An 18,158-nucleotide genomic window follows, 5' to 3' on the forward strand; every position below is an offset into this window, starting at 1 on the left:
AAAATCATGCTTCTCTCTAATGCAAATAATAAAAATCAAAGATCCTGATTAGATATGTTGTTGTAGAACTGCAACGATTAATTGATTAGTTTTCAACTATTAAATTGTCAACTAGTAGATTTACATTTGGTTTTCCAATACATCAGAATAAAATAGATTAAATATTGGTTAATTTAATAATATGGTGTAGACATTTTATTGTCTTTGCACACTTCAATTGTTTTAAAAAAAATCTAATCTAATAGATGGAATAAATCACCTTCCTTTTAAATAACTGCTAACCCTAAAAAAATCACTGCTTTAGTGTCACATCATCGTTTAAATGCTACGTGACGGTCTATTTAAAGATTTTCATTGTCGGCTATCTGCAGCTTCAGTGCAAACGTGACAATATTGGACAAACCCAAGTTACAGTATAACCCAGGCCAATTACCCAAACCCTGTGTACGTGGACAAAAAGCAACAAAGACACATAACAGAACAAGGTCTGAATAGAGCTGCTGTATACTCCACGTAGGACTGCATTTTGCAAGCTGCGAGCTAAAATAACAGGCGTGTTGCATATCAGGCCAAGGCACTTCTGACTAACTGTTAACCCGCAGCCCTACAGCGGATACCCGAACCCTGCTGCCACCAGAGGGGGTGTGTGGAGATAGAAGATCCCGTCAAACCTCACGAGACTTGTAACAAAAAACATAAGACGATTTGGGTCGTTAGCGCATCTAGAACATGCTGTGAGTTGTTGACTGTTTCTAGTGTCAAAGCATTGTTAAAAAATCCCATGCTGTGAGTTTATGGCACAATATAGTTTAACAGCTTGGATCTGTTCACAGTAGTTTAATTGTTAAACCCTCACAAATCATTGACTGAGGCAGTAACCACCGAGTGAACTGTCAACAAACACGCACACAACATCATTTAAAGGTCCCTTCATGCTGTCGGGCCCCGGGGCTGTATTCATATCGCCTCTAACAGGGAATCATCCCATGATTAAAGATCAGTAACTATACCGCCGAGGAAACAGTTTGAGCACGTATTGATGGGCTTCACATAGCGCTGGCTGATATTAATATATCAGGTTTTTTTGCATTGAACATCAATTTGATTTATTTAAACTGTAAACCCTTTACACTTGTAAAACAAAACTTCAGTAACTACTTTTGTTAGTGTTTACCGTAGACTGTGTATAAAGATGGCCAACATGACAGCTCCCCAAAACTGAAGCCAAAACATCTCGACCTCCCCCTGGTGGCTGGCTGCAGAATAGGTCATAAAGCCCACCTCCTCCATGTTAGCGGATGGGACAGTCAAAGTACACGCCAAATAAATTTTTCCCAAAGATGGTTTCTGTCATTTTAGGTAGTTCTCATCACGCTGACGTATGTTCAAGTGTTCATTTTACTGACAAGTTTGGTTTTAATTAGTTATTTGATGCTATAAAAAGGGGGGTGAGACGTCATGATTGACAGCTTTAACTTTCCATAACCGTCACAAGTCTGTGTAAAAGAGGAATAGATGTGTCAGTTTGATGATAAATGTAGTTATAGAGATATTATGGTTAGTTGTTGAGTCTTTTTAGCCAAACCGCTACCGTGGTGCTAACGTAGCAGCTACGTGGCTCACGCTAGCAAGCTGCTCGGCTTGTGATTGGCTTGGGTGGGTGTGTGGGCGGGACCACGATACCGCGGCTCCAACCCCCCCCCGATCACTACAGCGCAGACTCTGGCTCCTAATGACATCACAATCTCAAGATGGCAGCTCCTGTATCCGGAATATTTTGGCTTCACTTTTGTACAGTAGGAGGAAGAGGAGACGTAAAACAAATGACTGTGAATGAGGAGGTTGTAAACCAGCAGTTGGATGCTTTATGAATACAGCCCGTTATTTTCTTGACAGAAATAGTTTCACACACATTGTATTGATCCACACTATTCAAAGGATTTCCATTGAGACGGATACCATAATTCCTGATACACGTCTTCTATTGAATCAATCTGACACCCCCGGTTGATTTGTGAAGTCTTGTCATGCATTCTTTCTGTGAGTCAATAATCTGATCCCGGATCAACGGGACTACCTACATTCCCTCAACAAATAATAAACAGATTTGTTTGTGATATTGAATATTGGTGGAGGAGTGATACATTTTTCTTAAAGCCACAAACCATAAACTGTCACCAAAAAGCGGTTTGGCACATTTGGACTGATTCAGCGTCTTCTGCAAAACTAAAAATGGTATTTTCCCCGTAAAGATCGAACTGATATTAGTGTCATAGGTTTACAGCGTGTGGAGTTATTGTTGTGAATCAATTATTGTCCTAGCACTTCACTTTAGGTATTACAAAAAATCCAAGACTTTTAAAATAAATAAATAAACTATAATAAAATAAAGACATTTTCTCTTTTTATACTATTCAAATAAATATTTTTTATACTTTTGAACAACACTGTATCTCACAATTACATTCTTCCCCCCCTGCTCAGAAGAAATTACTCTGCATTCCCTTCCCTAAATAAAGTGTTATATTATCCATTGTCTATAAAACAGCGATCAATAAATAATTTGTCACAGACTCTCCACCATGACACTTTGATATGAATAAATAAGAGGATTTACAGAGATGCTTTGTCATTTCCTCTCAAAAGAGGCAGAATCAGCGATGTGATTGCTCAAATCTTTCACCATCCTTGTTTGCTACATCACCCTGAATTACCAATGTTTCCAAAAATGGAGTGAAGAAGGAAAACTTGAGAAGAAAGGGAGTTTAGAAAGTTTTAAGAAGTCAAGCGGACCTGTTTCAGGGATTATTTTTTTGACTTTTTGCACCACATCGCTGAATCTACCTCCCAGTAAACTCCACTTTCTTTAGAAACCCATGGCTTATTTTTGCTACCGAGTAAGAGACGAACTAAAGCAAATGCGCTAAACACAACATGAATGACATTTGACTGCAACATTAGAAAGATTGCGTTGATATTTCAAAATCTAATCTGTGATTTTTCTTCTGTTGTCTAATCACGGTGTGACAAGAATAGGAAGAAACTCAAAGCGTCCTCTTTAACGTGGAGCCCCCCGCTCAGGTTGTGATTTACAGTTCCTGCCTACAGATGGGAACACAGAAAAGCACTGTACGTACAATACAATACGAACAAGATTACTATGATTCCTCAGGCAAACGGGGGTGGGTCGTCATTAGTAAAAACCTGATGGTGACATTCTCTTATATGTTGCTCAAAGTGTCGTCCTGCACAGAGCGATGAACACTTGAGAAGAGTAGAGAATCACAAAGGGACGGGAGAACGAATCAAAGGAATGAATGACGTGTTGATGTTTGGTCAGATATGAAAGGTTGGGCGTTAAATGCACGGCTATATCTGATGTTGGTATGAAGTAGTAGAGGTAAAGGGTGAGCAATGGATGGACAATGAGACAACAATGACATCATTATGCTAACGTTTTGGTCTCGTTCCTCTCCCACTCCTCTGCGGTCTAGTTCCACGCCCTGCTCATCTCCGGCCACCCTCACCTCATTCCGTCCATCGGGCTCGGCTCTGGCGTCGGCTGGGACTCGCCAACTGACCCCGGTGTGCTTCCCGGCGGGCCGGAGCATCAGAAGAGGCCCGCAGGCCTCCAGGCGGCGTTGTGGACCAGACAGGTGCAGCACTGTATGGCCTGCCACCAGCTTTGGCAGTTCAAGGGCTCCACGTTGGCCTTGGCCATCATCACTTTGGAGCTGGAGGCGCTCACGCCCGACTGGTTCTCCATCTTCACCGAGCTGCTGAAGAAAGCACAGGTAAGAGAAACGCACGGGACTGATAGGAACGCTTCTTCTTCATGATTATAGATGAGTGAAGAGAGCGTGACATCGCATATGTTTATTTACCTGAAGACACCAATGGAATGAAAATGTATACTAGAGATGATTTTAGCTTACCACAAATATATTAGAATCTGCATAAATGTTGGTTGATGAAGAACTGACAGGTTTATTTTTATTATTTTGATAATTATATTATTATATTTATGCATTCTAAGAAATTATATAGTTAGAGCATACAATAAAATAAAAAACACAAGATTAAATAAAATAATCAACAGTAGAAAAAATAATTTTAAAAAAACAATTTAATGCAATATATAACAATAAATGTATAGAAATATAAGAAATGAGAATATGTGCATTAAACGCATGCAACATTTAACCACAGTGCAAATAAGTAAATACAACATGCTGAGAAGTGGAATCTATTTAGTGTATTAAATATGAATTAAATATTTATGTGTTGATAAATTGAAGCGTGAAAGGATGAATAAAGGATTTACACTCTCCTAACAATTAATTAATTAGTTTTGTAAGATAGCAGTTTTTATCTCTAGATGTCTCAAGCTATTTTTTGAAAAACACCTTTTGCAGTGCAGAATTGACATCTTTTTTCCTCCATACTATACTGGTGGTTGCTTTGGATGAAAAGGCACATATTGGCACATTCAGGTCAACAGATGATGCTCCGTACTGCCAAAAACCAACACACGTTTCATTAATGTCATTCAGCTGCTTCTACAGGTCCAACATGGTCAGAATAATGAGCACGCTGAGGCAACTAAGGGAAGGAAAGGATATTTTAGTGAACTTTAAAAAGCACAAACCTGCACTTGTCAGTACAGCACTTGCACCCTATTTCAAGGTCAATGAAGGTGTTCACAGGTTGACCACACTGATCATCTCAGAAATGATTCTCTTAATCATTCCTTCTGAAACCCATTGTGATGTCTCTGCTCTCCCAGGTCGACAGCGGCGAGTTCATCCACTGCAAAGAGATGGTGGACGAGTACCTGAGCAGCCTGGAGTTCTCCCTGCCGGCCAACGCCATCTACATCTTCGACAGCGCCCAGATCCAGGACGAGGAGCGCGCCTGGAGCCCCACATTGCGCCTCAGGCGGGGGCAGGGCAGCAGACAGCACGGGGAGTCTGACGAATATTACGACGGTTTTATGTGTCTGTACGACGATGAGGCGGTGCAGGGGAACAACGCTGAGGGTTTGTTTGAATCGCAGAAGAAAAACGTGTCGCCCTGCCCGCCGCTGCACCCCGCTGTCAACTAGACGGGACATTTATTCACACCGTCCACCTCTTAGACAGTCCAACATACTGTAGTTCAGCACATTTTAGGACCTCATTTGTAAGTTTCATGGTGATCTGAAGTAACTGACTTAAATCCAGATGTTACTCACCTGCCATAACATTTAGGAATCATAAAGAAGATATTGTTTTCCGAGCACTCGTCCATACCCAAATGTGAATCTGGAGGTGTTTCAGGTGACTGAATGTTTCTCTGGTTTCAGAGTTACTGGTCCATTTAAGTTCTCTACCTATTCTTAATATTATTATTATTATTATTATTATTATTAATGCCATATTTTGTTCTACTTTTTAACCTACCTGTCCTTTTAATATCCACCGCCAATGGTTTTGTTTAACAAGTCGGAGGTTGCAGGATAAGAATCAGGCAGTTGTGTGTGTTTTTACGAGTGTGGTTGAAGCCATGAAAGGCTCTTTTTTACATTTGAGAGTTGATTTTGTTGGATGTGAGGTATCTTGGTGCTTCGGTTCCCTCCAGAGCCACATAGCACTTTTGAGATAAAGACAAGCTTCTTCTTTTTTTTTATGCAAATTATATTTTTTCACAACCTTTTTTATTATTATTTTTAATCTCTTACTTACTTGTACTAATTTCTGTGCTGTTTTTATTTAGCAGTTATTTACAACAAAAGCTAAATTTTTACAAAAAGAAAAAGCTTTAATTTCCTGACTAAATGCTGCAAATGTTTTTATTTCATTAATGCTTCAGTCTGTGTTGATTTGGTTTATGCAACTATTGTTACATATCAGACAAAACAAGAGCACCTTTTGGGAGATTAGTTCAACACTAGAGCAGAAAAAAAATGGTTTTGACATGAGATTATGTGATTGATGACCCAGCATCAATGTTCTCATTTAAAAAAATTTTTTTTTATTATTATTACACACTGTATGAGAGCACCAATAATCCTACTCCAATTATTGTTACTGAAGTATTGGGATAAAAGTTTTTATTTTGTAAATACCACCTACTTCTGTTACATCATGATGCTGATATTTAACTGAAAACGGTGACAAAATATGATGTTTTCAATCATAACTGTATTTAACGTTGGCCGATACATGAACATGCAGTGTGTCCAGAGGTGTTGCCTCCACTGCCAAACATCTGACGCCTATAGACACTGAACTGACTCTAGTCAGCGGTGTGATCTTTAATGTGAACTGGTTACTGTTTGTTTTCTCGCTTCTTCGCTTTGATTCATTCAGTCCAGCTGGACGCTACACCAGTGACCAATGTTAAGGTTTTTATTTTTTTTTCTTCATTTACTGAGGCAGCTATATCTCATCGTCTGGTCAACCACAGAAATAAAGCTACGACTTCAAAAGTCTATCATTTTCTGGTTTGTCACTTTCTAAAGTTTGGAGGAGCTTTTCCTGTGATTGGAAGGTTGCCACGTTTTGAATCAGGTGGAGAACGACTATACTGACGTGATTTGGGTCCCTCCATAAATCATATGTCATACTAATTGGTTGTATTCAGCATACACTAACAATAAAAGTCCCTAGCAGTCCTACCCACACAGGTGTTTACACTTATGTTGCCAGATTAGACCTCTTCTCAGGACTACTGGTGCCTTTAAATGGGGTCGTGTTAACCGTCTTCAAGAGAAGAGTCCATATGAACACCCCCCTATTGTGGTATTCACGACCTCGTAAGTGGAAAGTTTCTGACAGCTCAGAGTTCACGAGTTGTGACGTGTTTGTTTGACGTTTAGTTGTATATGTTGATATTCCCAAAGGCTTCATCTTCCTCTGTCATTATGCCTTTGCATTTCCTGCATTATGTTACTTGCTTACTAGCTTGCTAAGTTGTTAGCCTCTGTGGCTTCTAGATGCCGACAGTAACGTTAATATTACCGTTGCTTAGCAGCGGCGTTCTCACGACTTAACAACTTGCACGCCAAGCATATCATGTACACGACTTCCCAGGTTGTAAACGTGAGCTCACGAGTTTCATTTGGAGGCACCATCTGTACAAATAATACTTGATAGAAATAGCGTACATACCGTGGACAATCGGCCTTTGTCATAGCAGGGTAAACACACAGGTGTAACTGATCAAATTAATTAGTGTCACAGCCAATCCAGTGAGCCAGCATGCACAGTACCAGGGCCCACCTAAATGGAACAGGGCCATAATTAATGTCATTAATTACACCTGTGTTTGCCCTGCAATGACATGTGAAGATGGCTGCTGTGAAAAGGGCCTATTGACGTCATAAATCAACTGTTATACTAATGGGTTGTATTCAGCATACACTGTAAAAAATGTCCCTACTCACCCATAGTCCCACCCACACAGGGGTTTACACTTATTAGCCCTCTTATCAGGACAATGTGGGTATGTACAAATAATACTTGATAAAAATAGCGTACATACCATGGACTCTACTTTTTGAGGGCACTATATAGTCATTGCATCCCAACTCGTCATATACTGACGCTTTGTCAGACCCGCCAGCGTCACTCTTTTTGGTCACAGTAAACATGTGCTTAACGTTGGAAAGTAAACAAAAATAGAACCACTATAGTTAGGTTTAGGAAAAAACAACATGGTTGAGCTTAAAACTACTGTTTGTACAGTGAAAATGACACTGAATGTTGTGAACACAGGACACGAACAGCGGTCACCTGGATGAAAGCCTTGTATTTGTTGGACCAATCTACCCATCATACTGATGCTAAATAGTATTTACCATTGGTATTTATTTGACACCCTTGGAATGAGAACGGGCTGATAAATTCAACAATTTCAAAGTTTGGACAGTAAATATAATGCACTATATAGTAAATATGGGGGGATTTCTGAGGTCTAATCAGCCAGGGTAATTGAAAACATCTGTCTGTAGGGCCTTTCAGGTTTATCTGCCCATTACCACCAGGAAAAAGATCCACCTGGGTGAAAAATTTGAATGATAAAAACACTCAAAATTCAGTCAAAATTCAGAAAAACTAATTTAGACTTTCTAAATCAGACTTCAACGTGTTTACAGGTCTTGGGGAGAACTACTACTGCAGAAGCCCTTTGTGCTTCCAAAGGGAGCAGCAGGAAATCTGATGAATCTGCATTGACTACAAGTCTGAAAATTATAGAACATCTGGAGGTGTGGAGTTATAAAGAAGAGAGCTTACCAGACATCTGTAGCCAGCTCCTCATCTCTGCTGCAACATTAGCCACTACTAGCATAACACACCCTAATAAGCACCTAAACTGTTGGCGGTTTAGTTGCATTATGGGTAATGTAGGCGCCAGGTTTTGACAAGGAAGAAGAATGCGTGAAATAAAAAAGACAATATCTCTGGTTCTGCTGCAACGATTTTGATCTTTTTTTTTTTTTTTAAACTGTCCATCATGAATCTAACAATGTTATAGAAGTATAATGTTTAATCGCTGGAGCACTCAATGTCAGAATTATGACTATAATTATGTCGGGGTTTATTTCATAACAATGACCCACTAGCTGTACATTATCCCGCTTATTACACGGCTACTTACTTAATTAATCAATAATTTAACACAGAGTCCAAGATCAAAACTGCGCCCATAGCAACGGTATGTTATAAAGAAATAACAGACCATAGAACGCCGTGATTGACCAATCAGAATTGAATATTCAACAAAGCCGTGTAATTAAATTAGATGACCATTTCTGTGTCGTCAAACATTTGGCGATCTCACATGGGATTACTAGTCACTGCTATATATCAAACTACACACAAATATAACAATACATCTTATACATCTGCATTTCTATAAGTCGAACTTCTTTTGTAAATCGATACACTAATTTTAAATTATTAGATAGTAAGTCAAAATAGTAAGATACTATCTTATTATTTAAACTTGATACATCAAAAGTTTGATTTATAGTTTTGACTTAACGTGAGTATTTCTGTTTTCATCATTCCTAAAATGTCCTTTTCCCCCCTTCTGCTGGCAGGAATGAACTTCCATAATAACCACACTTTAGTATTTAATATCTTCCTAGTCAGCAGTTTGATGAAGTTTGCCCCATATGATTTTACTCTACTTAATGTGCAGTTAAAATCTTTGAGACTTCCTAATGTAGTTTCCTAATTCCTCTCAAAGCACTGTTTGACTATACAGCACTATACCTCAATAAGATGTGTACACAGTGTCAGTGTGTTCCACTCTCATGTTGTCCTGAATGTAGAACAGGCTGTCAGAGAGCCATTATCACTCAGCTTTATTAGCGGAGGGTGTTGATGGTGTACTAAAGGAGAAAGAGAGAACAGAGAGCTCTGAACAGATTGTACTGCTGGATGAGATCCAAGCAGCCCTGCAGGTGGTGGACAGAATAATAATAGTGCTGGCAGAGCCTTCACAGTAAAGACTAAACTATTAATATCTCAATACCGGGCCGTGTTTTCGATGATTCATTATGTGCCGTTAAATAAACACAATACAGGAAAATGAATTAATTTAATTAACTTTTTGTTCTTAAGACAAAACAAAAAGTGTTCTGATGTTTTACTGACCCCATCAATAAATCAATTTATTGAAAAAAATAACTGGAAGATCAGTAGATAATGAAAGAAATCATTAGGTGCAGGCCTAAATGATAATATTCGTAATTTATATTTACAAAATCATGTACTTGGTTAAACAAATAAATGTTTTCTGGATCGCAAGTATAAAGATATTTCACTTTTTAGAGATAATAAATTATTTTAATTTAAGGGACTTTAAATTAAAGTATCCATTGCACATGTCTACTTAACATGCCGCATAAGAATGCAAATATTAATGTCAAAATCTTGCCCTCATTTATTGATTTTCATCAATCACTAATATTTAAATGAGCAAGCATTACAAAATTAACTAGTCACAACCATAAACTGTTTATAAGAAGTGGACAACGCCGTGGTAGCGACCTGTCAATCACAAGGTAGCAACGCCCTAAAGCATACCCTGCTTTATGGTCTATTTGACTCTAAATGGGACCATAATTCACTAAATGAACATCATGCTGTATTGAAGAAGACTTGAAACTAACGATTGAGACCATAAACTCATGTTTACAATGTTTACTGAGGTAATAAATCAAGTGAGAAGTAGGCTCATTTTCTCATAGACTTCTATACAATCTGACTTCTGTTTGCAACCAGAGGAGTCGCCCCCTGCTGGCTATTAGAAAGAATGCAAGTCACTTCAGCATTGGCTTCACTCTGTGTTTTCATACTAGAATGATGAAAAGCTGAAAGGGAGGTGAAGTGAGGAAGCTGTTATTGAGTGCTGAAAAGCACCCATGTGGTTTTTTAAAACAACCAGCCGCAGTTTGTGTTAACACATTTACTGTATACACCCACGCCACTCACATACATCATCTCCCCTTTCACACACACTTCCTCCGTAGACATACAACGTCAAATAGTTCCGTCTTCACCTTTGTCAAACACACACAAACTGTAAACATGCGGTCTTGCACACACACATCCAGCTGAGGTCAGCAGCGTGGTGGTGAAAGCAGGGAGGATTATGTGCAGACTGAGCAAACAGCTCTTCACCAAACAGGAAACGCTGTGTCTCAAGCTGACAGCTGCCGGGGTTACAGTTGAGGCCGACAGCCCCTGCATGTTGTTTTTGTGTATGTGAGGGAATAAAGTGGCTTCACCTGCCTGTGTTTCACTTTCATCTCCCAACCCGGCTGTATATCGTCACACAAATCACGGCAGAGAGACACATCAAAGTCGGGAGGAGGGGGGTTTGCATTTATTTCCAACGACAGACAGTAAATACAGCTGCTCTCTTCTCTTCTCTCTCCGAGTGTAAACTCTTCTACAGCGAGCTGAGGCGTATGTATGTTTTCCTGAATCCTGTTTGTGTATACATATATATATACTGGCTTCATGATTGTGTCCACTGTCACAACACTCAAGGCGGTCGCTCATGGTTTTACAATAAAGTTACATCATTTGTGGACAACGTACACCGTCATATGTGCTTTCTTACAATAATATATCATATTCAAAAACTAGTACATTTTGCATATTAAGCTGGGTAGAAAATATTCACATACATTTATTTGAGTTAATATGAAACAGCACCAGAATATTGCATAAGTTTTTATTAGGAGTTAAGACTAAGCTCTAGGTTGTCAGTACCTTTGTATATGCAGTAAAGTATACAGGTACTCAGTTTTATTGCTTGAGATTACGCTAGTTAAATGTATTATTTGGGCTCAGGGATTTATTCTACTACTTAATCTAACCCGGACAACATTTCAAACAGCTCAGGTATTCAAAAAAATTTAGGAAAGGTTTGATTTCACTGATTTAGTAAGACGTATAAAATCAAGCACACTCTAAATTCTTTAAAAACATATTGAACGGTTTGCCCACTGTAGTACCAAAAGGTTTAAACCTCTCGTTTCTGTGTGAATAGTTGATGGAAAAACACAAAACAATATTTAAATCACAACATAGAAAAACAAAATGCATATATATATAAAAAGTGTCTCCAAAAAAGAGCATAGAATGAAAGATCCTGAATAAATGAGATGGCCACTGTTGGCAGGTGAACATTTTCTCCTCATTATCTCTCACCATCTTTCACTCTTTTTTCCCCCTGTGGCTTCATCATCATCATCATCATCATCATCATCCTCTGTGTCTTTGGTCCATGTGCACAATGTCAAGATGGAATGTCGAAACAATAAAAACAAACAAACAAAATAAAACAGGTGTTGTCGTTGCTATGGTGATGGAGGACAAATCCATGGTCGTGTGTGGGAGGGTGTACAGCGCCCATAAATTAACTGAAAAACAATGACAAACAATAAACAAAATAAATTGAATGAATAAACAACTACTTTGTGAAAATGAGAAATTATGAATAAATATTTATACAGAAAACTAATGAAGTAGGATAGAGTTGAAGCATGTGGAGGACTAAAGCTGCTATTATAATAAATTAATTAATTAATAAATAAAAAAGAAAGGCATGTAGAAATAAAAGCGTCAATTATCAAATAAATATGCAGGTTAGTTTGAAAATAAATAAATATGGACAGAAATAGAAAAATAAATAAATAACATTTATTTATTATAATGGCTGCTTTAGTCATTTATAAAGCTGCAATTATAATAAATACATGAATAAATTAATTAATTAATTAATTAATTAATAAATAAATAAATAAATTTAAAAAATAAAATAAAATAAAATAAAATAAAAGAGAACAAAATGTGGAAATTAAAGCCTCAATTATCAAATAAATGTGCAGGTTAATTTGAAAATAAATAAATATGTGCAGAAATAGAAAAATAAATAAATAACATGTATTTATTATAATGACAGCTTTAGTCCTCCAAAGAGGCAAAGAGGTGATGGGTTAAAGAGGTTAAAATAAATGCCAGCGCTTGTGTTAGTGAATAGAAAGGAAGAGTTTGAGCCCTTACAACTACATTCAATATGATGTAGTTAGTCTGTCAGCAGGGGGAGCGCTACACTTTCCTTCTCAATCCTCACTCCTGAATGCATCCTCTGACATGCTACTCTTTATCTGGAATAAACTGTTTTAATATCAACATGTTTCCTAAAGTGTAACAAAACTTAAGAGAGTAAATTAATCACATAAAAGGTCAAACTGAGGATCTGTTGATGTCCTTCACAAAACCACAAAATGGAAGATCAGTTTACTAAAGCAACACTGACGGCAAAGTGTGCGAGCAGCCACAAGATGGAGCCAAGCGTCTTCACATGAATTGGATCAGGGTCAGAAGAACATTAACTACAAGCCATGCACAGTTCACTGCATATCATTATTCAAAGCTTAGCAGACGTCTTCCGATCATTTCCAACCTCTCAGACAGTTATTAGCTTCAGATATTATCCGTACAGATTAACTTGCAGACTTAAAACCTGCTTTGAAATACACCAACATTATGTATTTACAGTGTGTAAGAGCCACTTATGCACATATGTATATTTAGTAAAACTGTTTATGTTGGCATGACATATTACATACAGTAAGTTTATAGTTTGTACCACAGGTTTTGTATAGTTTAAAGAGCTGTTTACATTTTTCTAGTTATAGTGCTAGAGTAGACATTTTATTATTTACGACTATATTACGGTTATATTACAGTGCGCATGGCCAAAGAAGGCTTTTGGAAGATGGTGTGAAGTCTGCGTAGGTGTTGATTGCAACAAGTTTTTCACCATCTCATTAACCGCACTGTGATGGAATTTTCCATCAGTTCCTCTCTTATTGGTAGAAAGGTCAGAGTGTTTGTCAGAGTGTCCCTCTGTTGACATTATTGAGTTGGAGTCCTGTCTAGAGGAGCCACCGTTATCTGTACAGCTGGGCCTGTAGTGGAGACCGTAGAGCCAGTCGCTAGGGCAACCAGGGTCAGAGATGCCAGAGGAACGGAGTAAGTCAAAACATGATAAGGGGTAAGACACTGAGCACCGGGGAGGAAGGACAGAGTTGTGAGGCCCTTCACGCAGAGAGCATCTATTGTGGAGACCTGACAATTCTCCTTGATCAAGCTTCAATAAACCTTCTTTTGTAAGACATCATCAGCTCCGGACCTCTTCCTTCCAAAGATAACTTGTGTATCAATTATTCCATCACACGCACTATATATGGCGTATTATAACGTAAAGTGAAAGTGTGATAACATTTAACGTAGGCCTATATGCAACATCAAGTCGGTAGTGGACCGAGCGACATGTAACTTTGATGGAAATCACCTGCCGTAACGTAACTGATTCTCAAACAAACCCAAGTTTTCCCTGCCTCCTGTGAATACATTTGGTGGCTTCCCAAAAAAAGGATTGAAATTAATTGGAACACAAGTCAGAACTGAGATACCTCGCAGACTAAACATGGTTAAAACGGCCACTAAGAGTCTAAGTCATCCAAAAAGTGTTGGATGAGGTTGACGTCAGGCCTGTGTGCAAAGCCAATCAAGTTCTTGCATACCGAACTTGAAAACACATTTCTTTATGGAGCTAATTTTGTGTACAGGAGCATTGTCATGAGGAAACAGGAACAATCTGCTGCAACAAGTTGCAAGAACACTGTTGTTTAGAATTTCGTTAACAGGATCTAAGGGGACTAGGCCAAACACAAAGGTCTGTCCACATACTTTTGGCCACATAGTGTGCGTTGTTGGTAAATCAAAACCAGCAGGTTCCTTGAATGCACCTTCAAGGAAGGAAATGCCTACTGTAAACTGCCTCACCGCACAATGAAACCAGAGTTTTCACAAGTAAGTAAATGCAACATGATGTTCACTGAATAATGGGTCTGCAAGTCGACTGTCGTACTGTACTGAAACAAACAGAAACCAATAGCTGTCTGGAAGGTAAAGAATAAATCTTCAAACCTAACGTATGCCTTAGAAAATGCTCCTGCAGTACAGTGAAATATACATGATCTGTAGTTAATTAGCTAAAACCTGAAAAGCCTGTATTGTTTTTATACCTGTGCTATCATAATCACATAGTATGCACAATCAGCATACCCCTATTGAAATCAGTTTTTGCCCTGTGTGAGCTGCATTCTGCATCACCTATTTATAAGCCAAGCTTTCAATTGCTACGCTGCCTCCTCCCTGAATATCCTGAATAATTAGAGCGAGGCAAAGGGAAAGAGTGAAAGGACAGGAAATGTTAAGCTTGGGCACGACAAAAAAAAGAAGGGAGGAAGTTTCCTTAACACATGCCAGGCTTTTATAATAGCTGAAATGCTTGTGTGCCGGAGGTCGACAACTGCACAGCGCATTCAGTTAAAAAGGCTCTTTAATGTGACACTTTGCCACAGGACTTGGCAGAATGCACACCTCCTGCTTAAAGGCTTGTAACAAGGGGTTAAAGAGCAAAAAGAGGAGCAAGAGAAGCTGTGCACAAAAAGGACATTCAGAATTTAAGGCACAGAATGAAAAGACAACAGGATTAGTTGAAGAAAGGAGCAGGGTTGGAAGAAGCAGCTTCCTGCTATGGACAGAAGAATGAGAGTGATAAAAAAAAGGAGGGACTGACTCACTTTTTCTTGTCCTTGTCCTTCTTGAGGGGCTGAGATAAGGAGAGCGTCTCGGCTGCGATCTTCTTCCTGTTGTGGGCGTTCATCTCTTCCTCCAGGTCTCTCCTCTTCTCCTCCACCTTCCTCTTCTCTTCCTGGTGCATCCGCTTGAGCTGCTCGAACTTGTCGTGCAGCTGAGTGGGAGGAGGAGAGGGTGGTGATGGTGATGGACAGACGGGACGGGGACGACGGGAGGAGGACAGAAGAGGGACAAGACATTTGAATTGGTACTTGCTGAACAGTTACTATGGTGTCTCTGACGTTGCAGTGTTGATCTGTGGATGCATCAGTGACCATTTAAAATCAAATGTACTGCATCTATAACCATAACCTCCCATTAGACTGACCTCTCTCTCCTTTTCTTTCAGCTCTGCTTCCGTCTCTTTTACTTTGTTGACAAACATTTGTCTCATTTCTTCCTCTTTACGCTGCAGATCCCCCAAGAACTCTTTCCTCTTGGCCTCGTACGTCTCTTGGAGACTGGGGAGAAGAAAAGACAGGAATAGATCAGGTATTGTCTCTGAACAATAGAGACTCTCCCCTGTTGTTGACACTCGAGCATCTCTGTGGTTTTGGATGTGTTTCTCTCCATGCACCCTCTTCCCCTTCCTACCTGAATGGTTGGCAGTCGGGATCTGTATCTTTGAAGCCCATCTCCTCCAGCTTACAGCGCCGGTACAGCTCGTAGTGGCGGGCGTGGGTCTGCTCCCTCAGATCCTCCATGTTGACCCTGATCAACATCTCTCGCAGTTTTACAAAGTCGCAGTGGGCCTCGTTCTCGACTAAAAGGGAAAAAACACACACCAGAATTAGGAAAGCGGAGAGTTGTGCTTCAGGTGATCATGTAAATTATCTCCTTTACATGATAAACAAATTCTGCTGTGGTGTTTGAAAAATTGTTTTTGGTTGTCAGCGTCAGATTGTTTCAAGTCCTTGCTTCTCGCTTTCATTCTGTGCCTGGCTGTCTTTTTCCACTGCTTCTAACTTATTCTAACACCCCATCTGTCACCCTGTTAGCCTCCCTTCCTCTCAATCTCTCCTTCAAAAGCAGGAAATCACACCACATCTCTACAGGAATGTGAAGCAGTCTGCACAAAATACAAGCGGATAAATCACATTTAGCATCCATCAAATTAAACCAAATCGATCACATTTTGCCAACAAAGAGGGGTTGATAAATTGGGAGATATTCTGCACTTTTCATGTTCATTTTTTTCCCACTGGAGCAACTTTAACAACTTCACTTTAGTTTCATGTCTGAGTGACTTTCACAGTTAAATGATTTCATGGTGGGGAAAGGGCAGGAAGCGTTTCCTGCCTGACAGACTGACAGCTGAGGGGAGGGCGCCCTGAGCGTAATTTCCATTCTGATGAAGCCTTTTTACTCACACATCGGCTCATTTACGCCGTCGCAACAATATGGCCTGTTCTTTTTGTTCTGGTGAGGCAATAACAAAGGTCAATGTGGGAAGAGCAGGTAGGCAAGGGTGCGTATATATGGACTGAACTTTGAGGATGTAGTCTGGATAAGTGGGTAATAATATGGCGATACATATGCTGCTAATAGTCAGCCACAGGGTAGAGATAAACTTTATTGTCCCAAGGGAAATTTGGTAAAATGTGGGTAATTTTTACTTCTGCGAATATACAGTAGCAACCAGATGCAACTAAAGCATCTCAGCTGAAAAAAAAACACTACTTCAGCGTTCTGTATTACAAGTATTTGATTCGTTTTAAAACTGTCAGCCTCATCGACATAGAATAACATTAAAAATGTGCATGTGTATCGTTCAGATAAAAGGCAGCGTTACAGAGGTTTGGATCTGGCCAGCTTGCCATTTAGGGTTTTGATAGACACGACAGGGGGACAAAGGAGTTCTTAAAGCGGTTAAGCCGGCAGTGAGGGACTCTGAAGCGTCTTCCTTGAGGGAAGGAGCTGGGTACTCAGGGCGGAGGACATGTGTGGGGTCTGAAATGATCGTCTGGGCCTGTCTGATGATAGTTTTGTCAAAGACAGCCTGGACTTGTGGGATACTGTCTGACTCCCACGATTTTCAAGGCTCGATGTGTGAGCTGGGGTAATCTGAGCTTTCAGCTGTACACTGAGGTTGCCAAACCAGGCTGAGATGCCATATCACAGGATGCTCACAACTACGGCATGGTAGAGGAGGAGCAATACTTTCTGGTTGACACCAAAGACCCTAAGCCTACAAAGGAAGCATTGACTGTATATAAGAAGTGGACGTAGTCACCGTGACATCACCCATTAGTTTGTGGACTGCCGTTTTGAAGCCTTGAGTTCGGCAATATGACCGTCGCCACCTTGGTTATTTGCAACCATAAGTGACACAAGAGGGTGGAGTTAAGTACAATCGAACGCTGAATAAGACATTTTTAGGTGACCAAAATGTTATGATTAACTTTCATGAACTGGAAACACACTGTGAAAGGGTTAAAATTCTACGAGGAAAACACAGACAACTCCCAGACCGGACAACGCCGTCAATCACATGGTAGCCACGTCCTAAAGCATACCCTGCTTTATAGTCTATTTGACTCTAAATGGGATCAAAATTGACTAAATGAACATCATGCTGTATTGAAGAAGACTTGAAACTAGTGATCGAGACCATAAACTAATTTTTACAATGTTTACTGAGGTAATAAATCAAGTGAGAAGTAGGCTCATTTTCTCATAGACTTCTTTTTGCAACCAGAGGAGTCGCCCCCTGCTGGCTATTAGAAAGAATGCAAGTTTAAGGCACTTCTACATTGGCTTCACTTCTCAGACCCTGGAGAGACATTTTTATTAACAACATTACTGCCTTTTTTGAGAAAACTGAATGCAATGACATCGAATGCATAGACATCCCTGCACAGCCAGAATCCTTTCTAACAACTCTCCCATCCTGCACTCTTCTCATCAAGAAAAATCCCTCCTCCCTTTGAAAATAAAGTTCTC

At 39.6% G+C, this 18,158-nt stretch overlaps 1 protein-coding gene across 3 annotated transcripts in view; it reads right to left on the reverse strand.

Moving 5' to 3' along the window:
* Positions 1-2,004: 2,004 nt before the first annotated feature.
* Positions 2,005-18,158, reverse strand: part of septin8a (septin 8a) — a 44,151-nt gene continuing 27,997 nt past the window's right edge. The window contains exons 7-10 of one of the 3 annotated variants that reach the window (XM_074611073.1): positions 15,810-15,978; positions 15,544-15,676; positions 15,161-15,330; positions 2,005-3,776 (exon numbers count right to left, since the gene is read on the reverse strand). In XM_074611073.1, coding sequence (XP_074467174.1) covers positions 3,611-3,776; positions 15,161-15,330; positions 15,544-15,676; positions 15,810-15,978 — 638 coding nt within the window. In that variant the 3' untranslated portion in view covers positions 2,005-3,610. Of the gene's footprint in view, positions 3,780-10,857; positions 11,924-15,160; positions 15,331-15,543; positions 15,677-15,809; positions 15,979-18,158 lie in introns of those variants that run through there. The other 2 variants (XM_074611071.1, XM_074611074.1) reach the window with 2 other exon arrangements.

The sequence above is a fragment of the Sebastes fasciatus genome, chromosome 16 (assembly GCF_043250625.1).
Source record: "Sebastes fasciatus isolate fSebFas1 chromosome 16, fSebFas1.pri, whole genome shotgun sequence".
Classification (NCBI taxonomy): Eukaryota; Metazoa; Chordata; class Actinopteri; order Perciformes; family Sebastidae; genus Sebastes; species Sebastes fasciatus.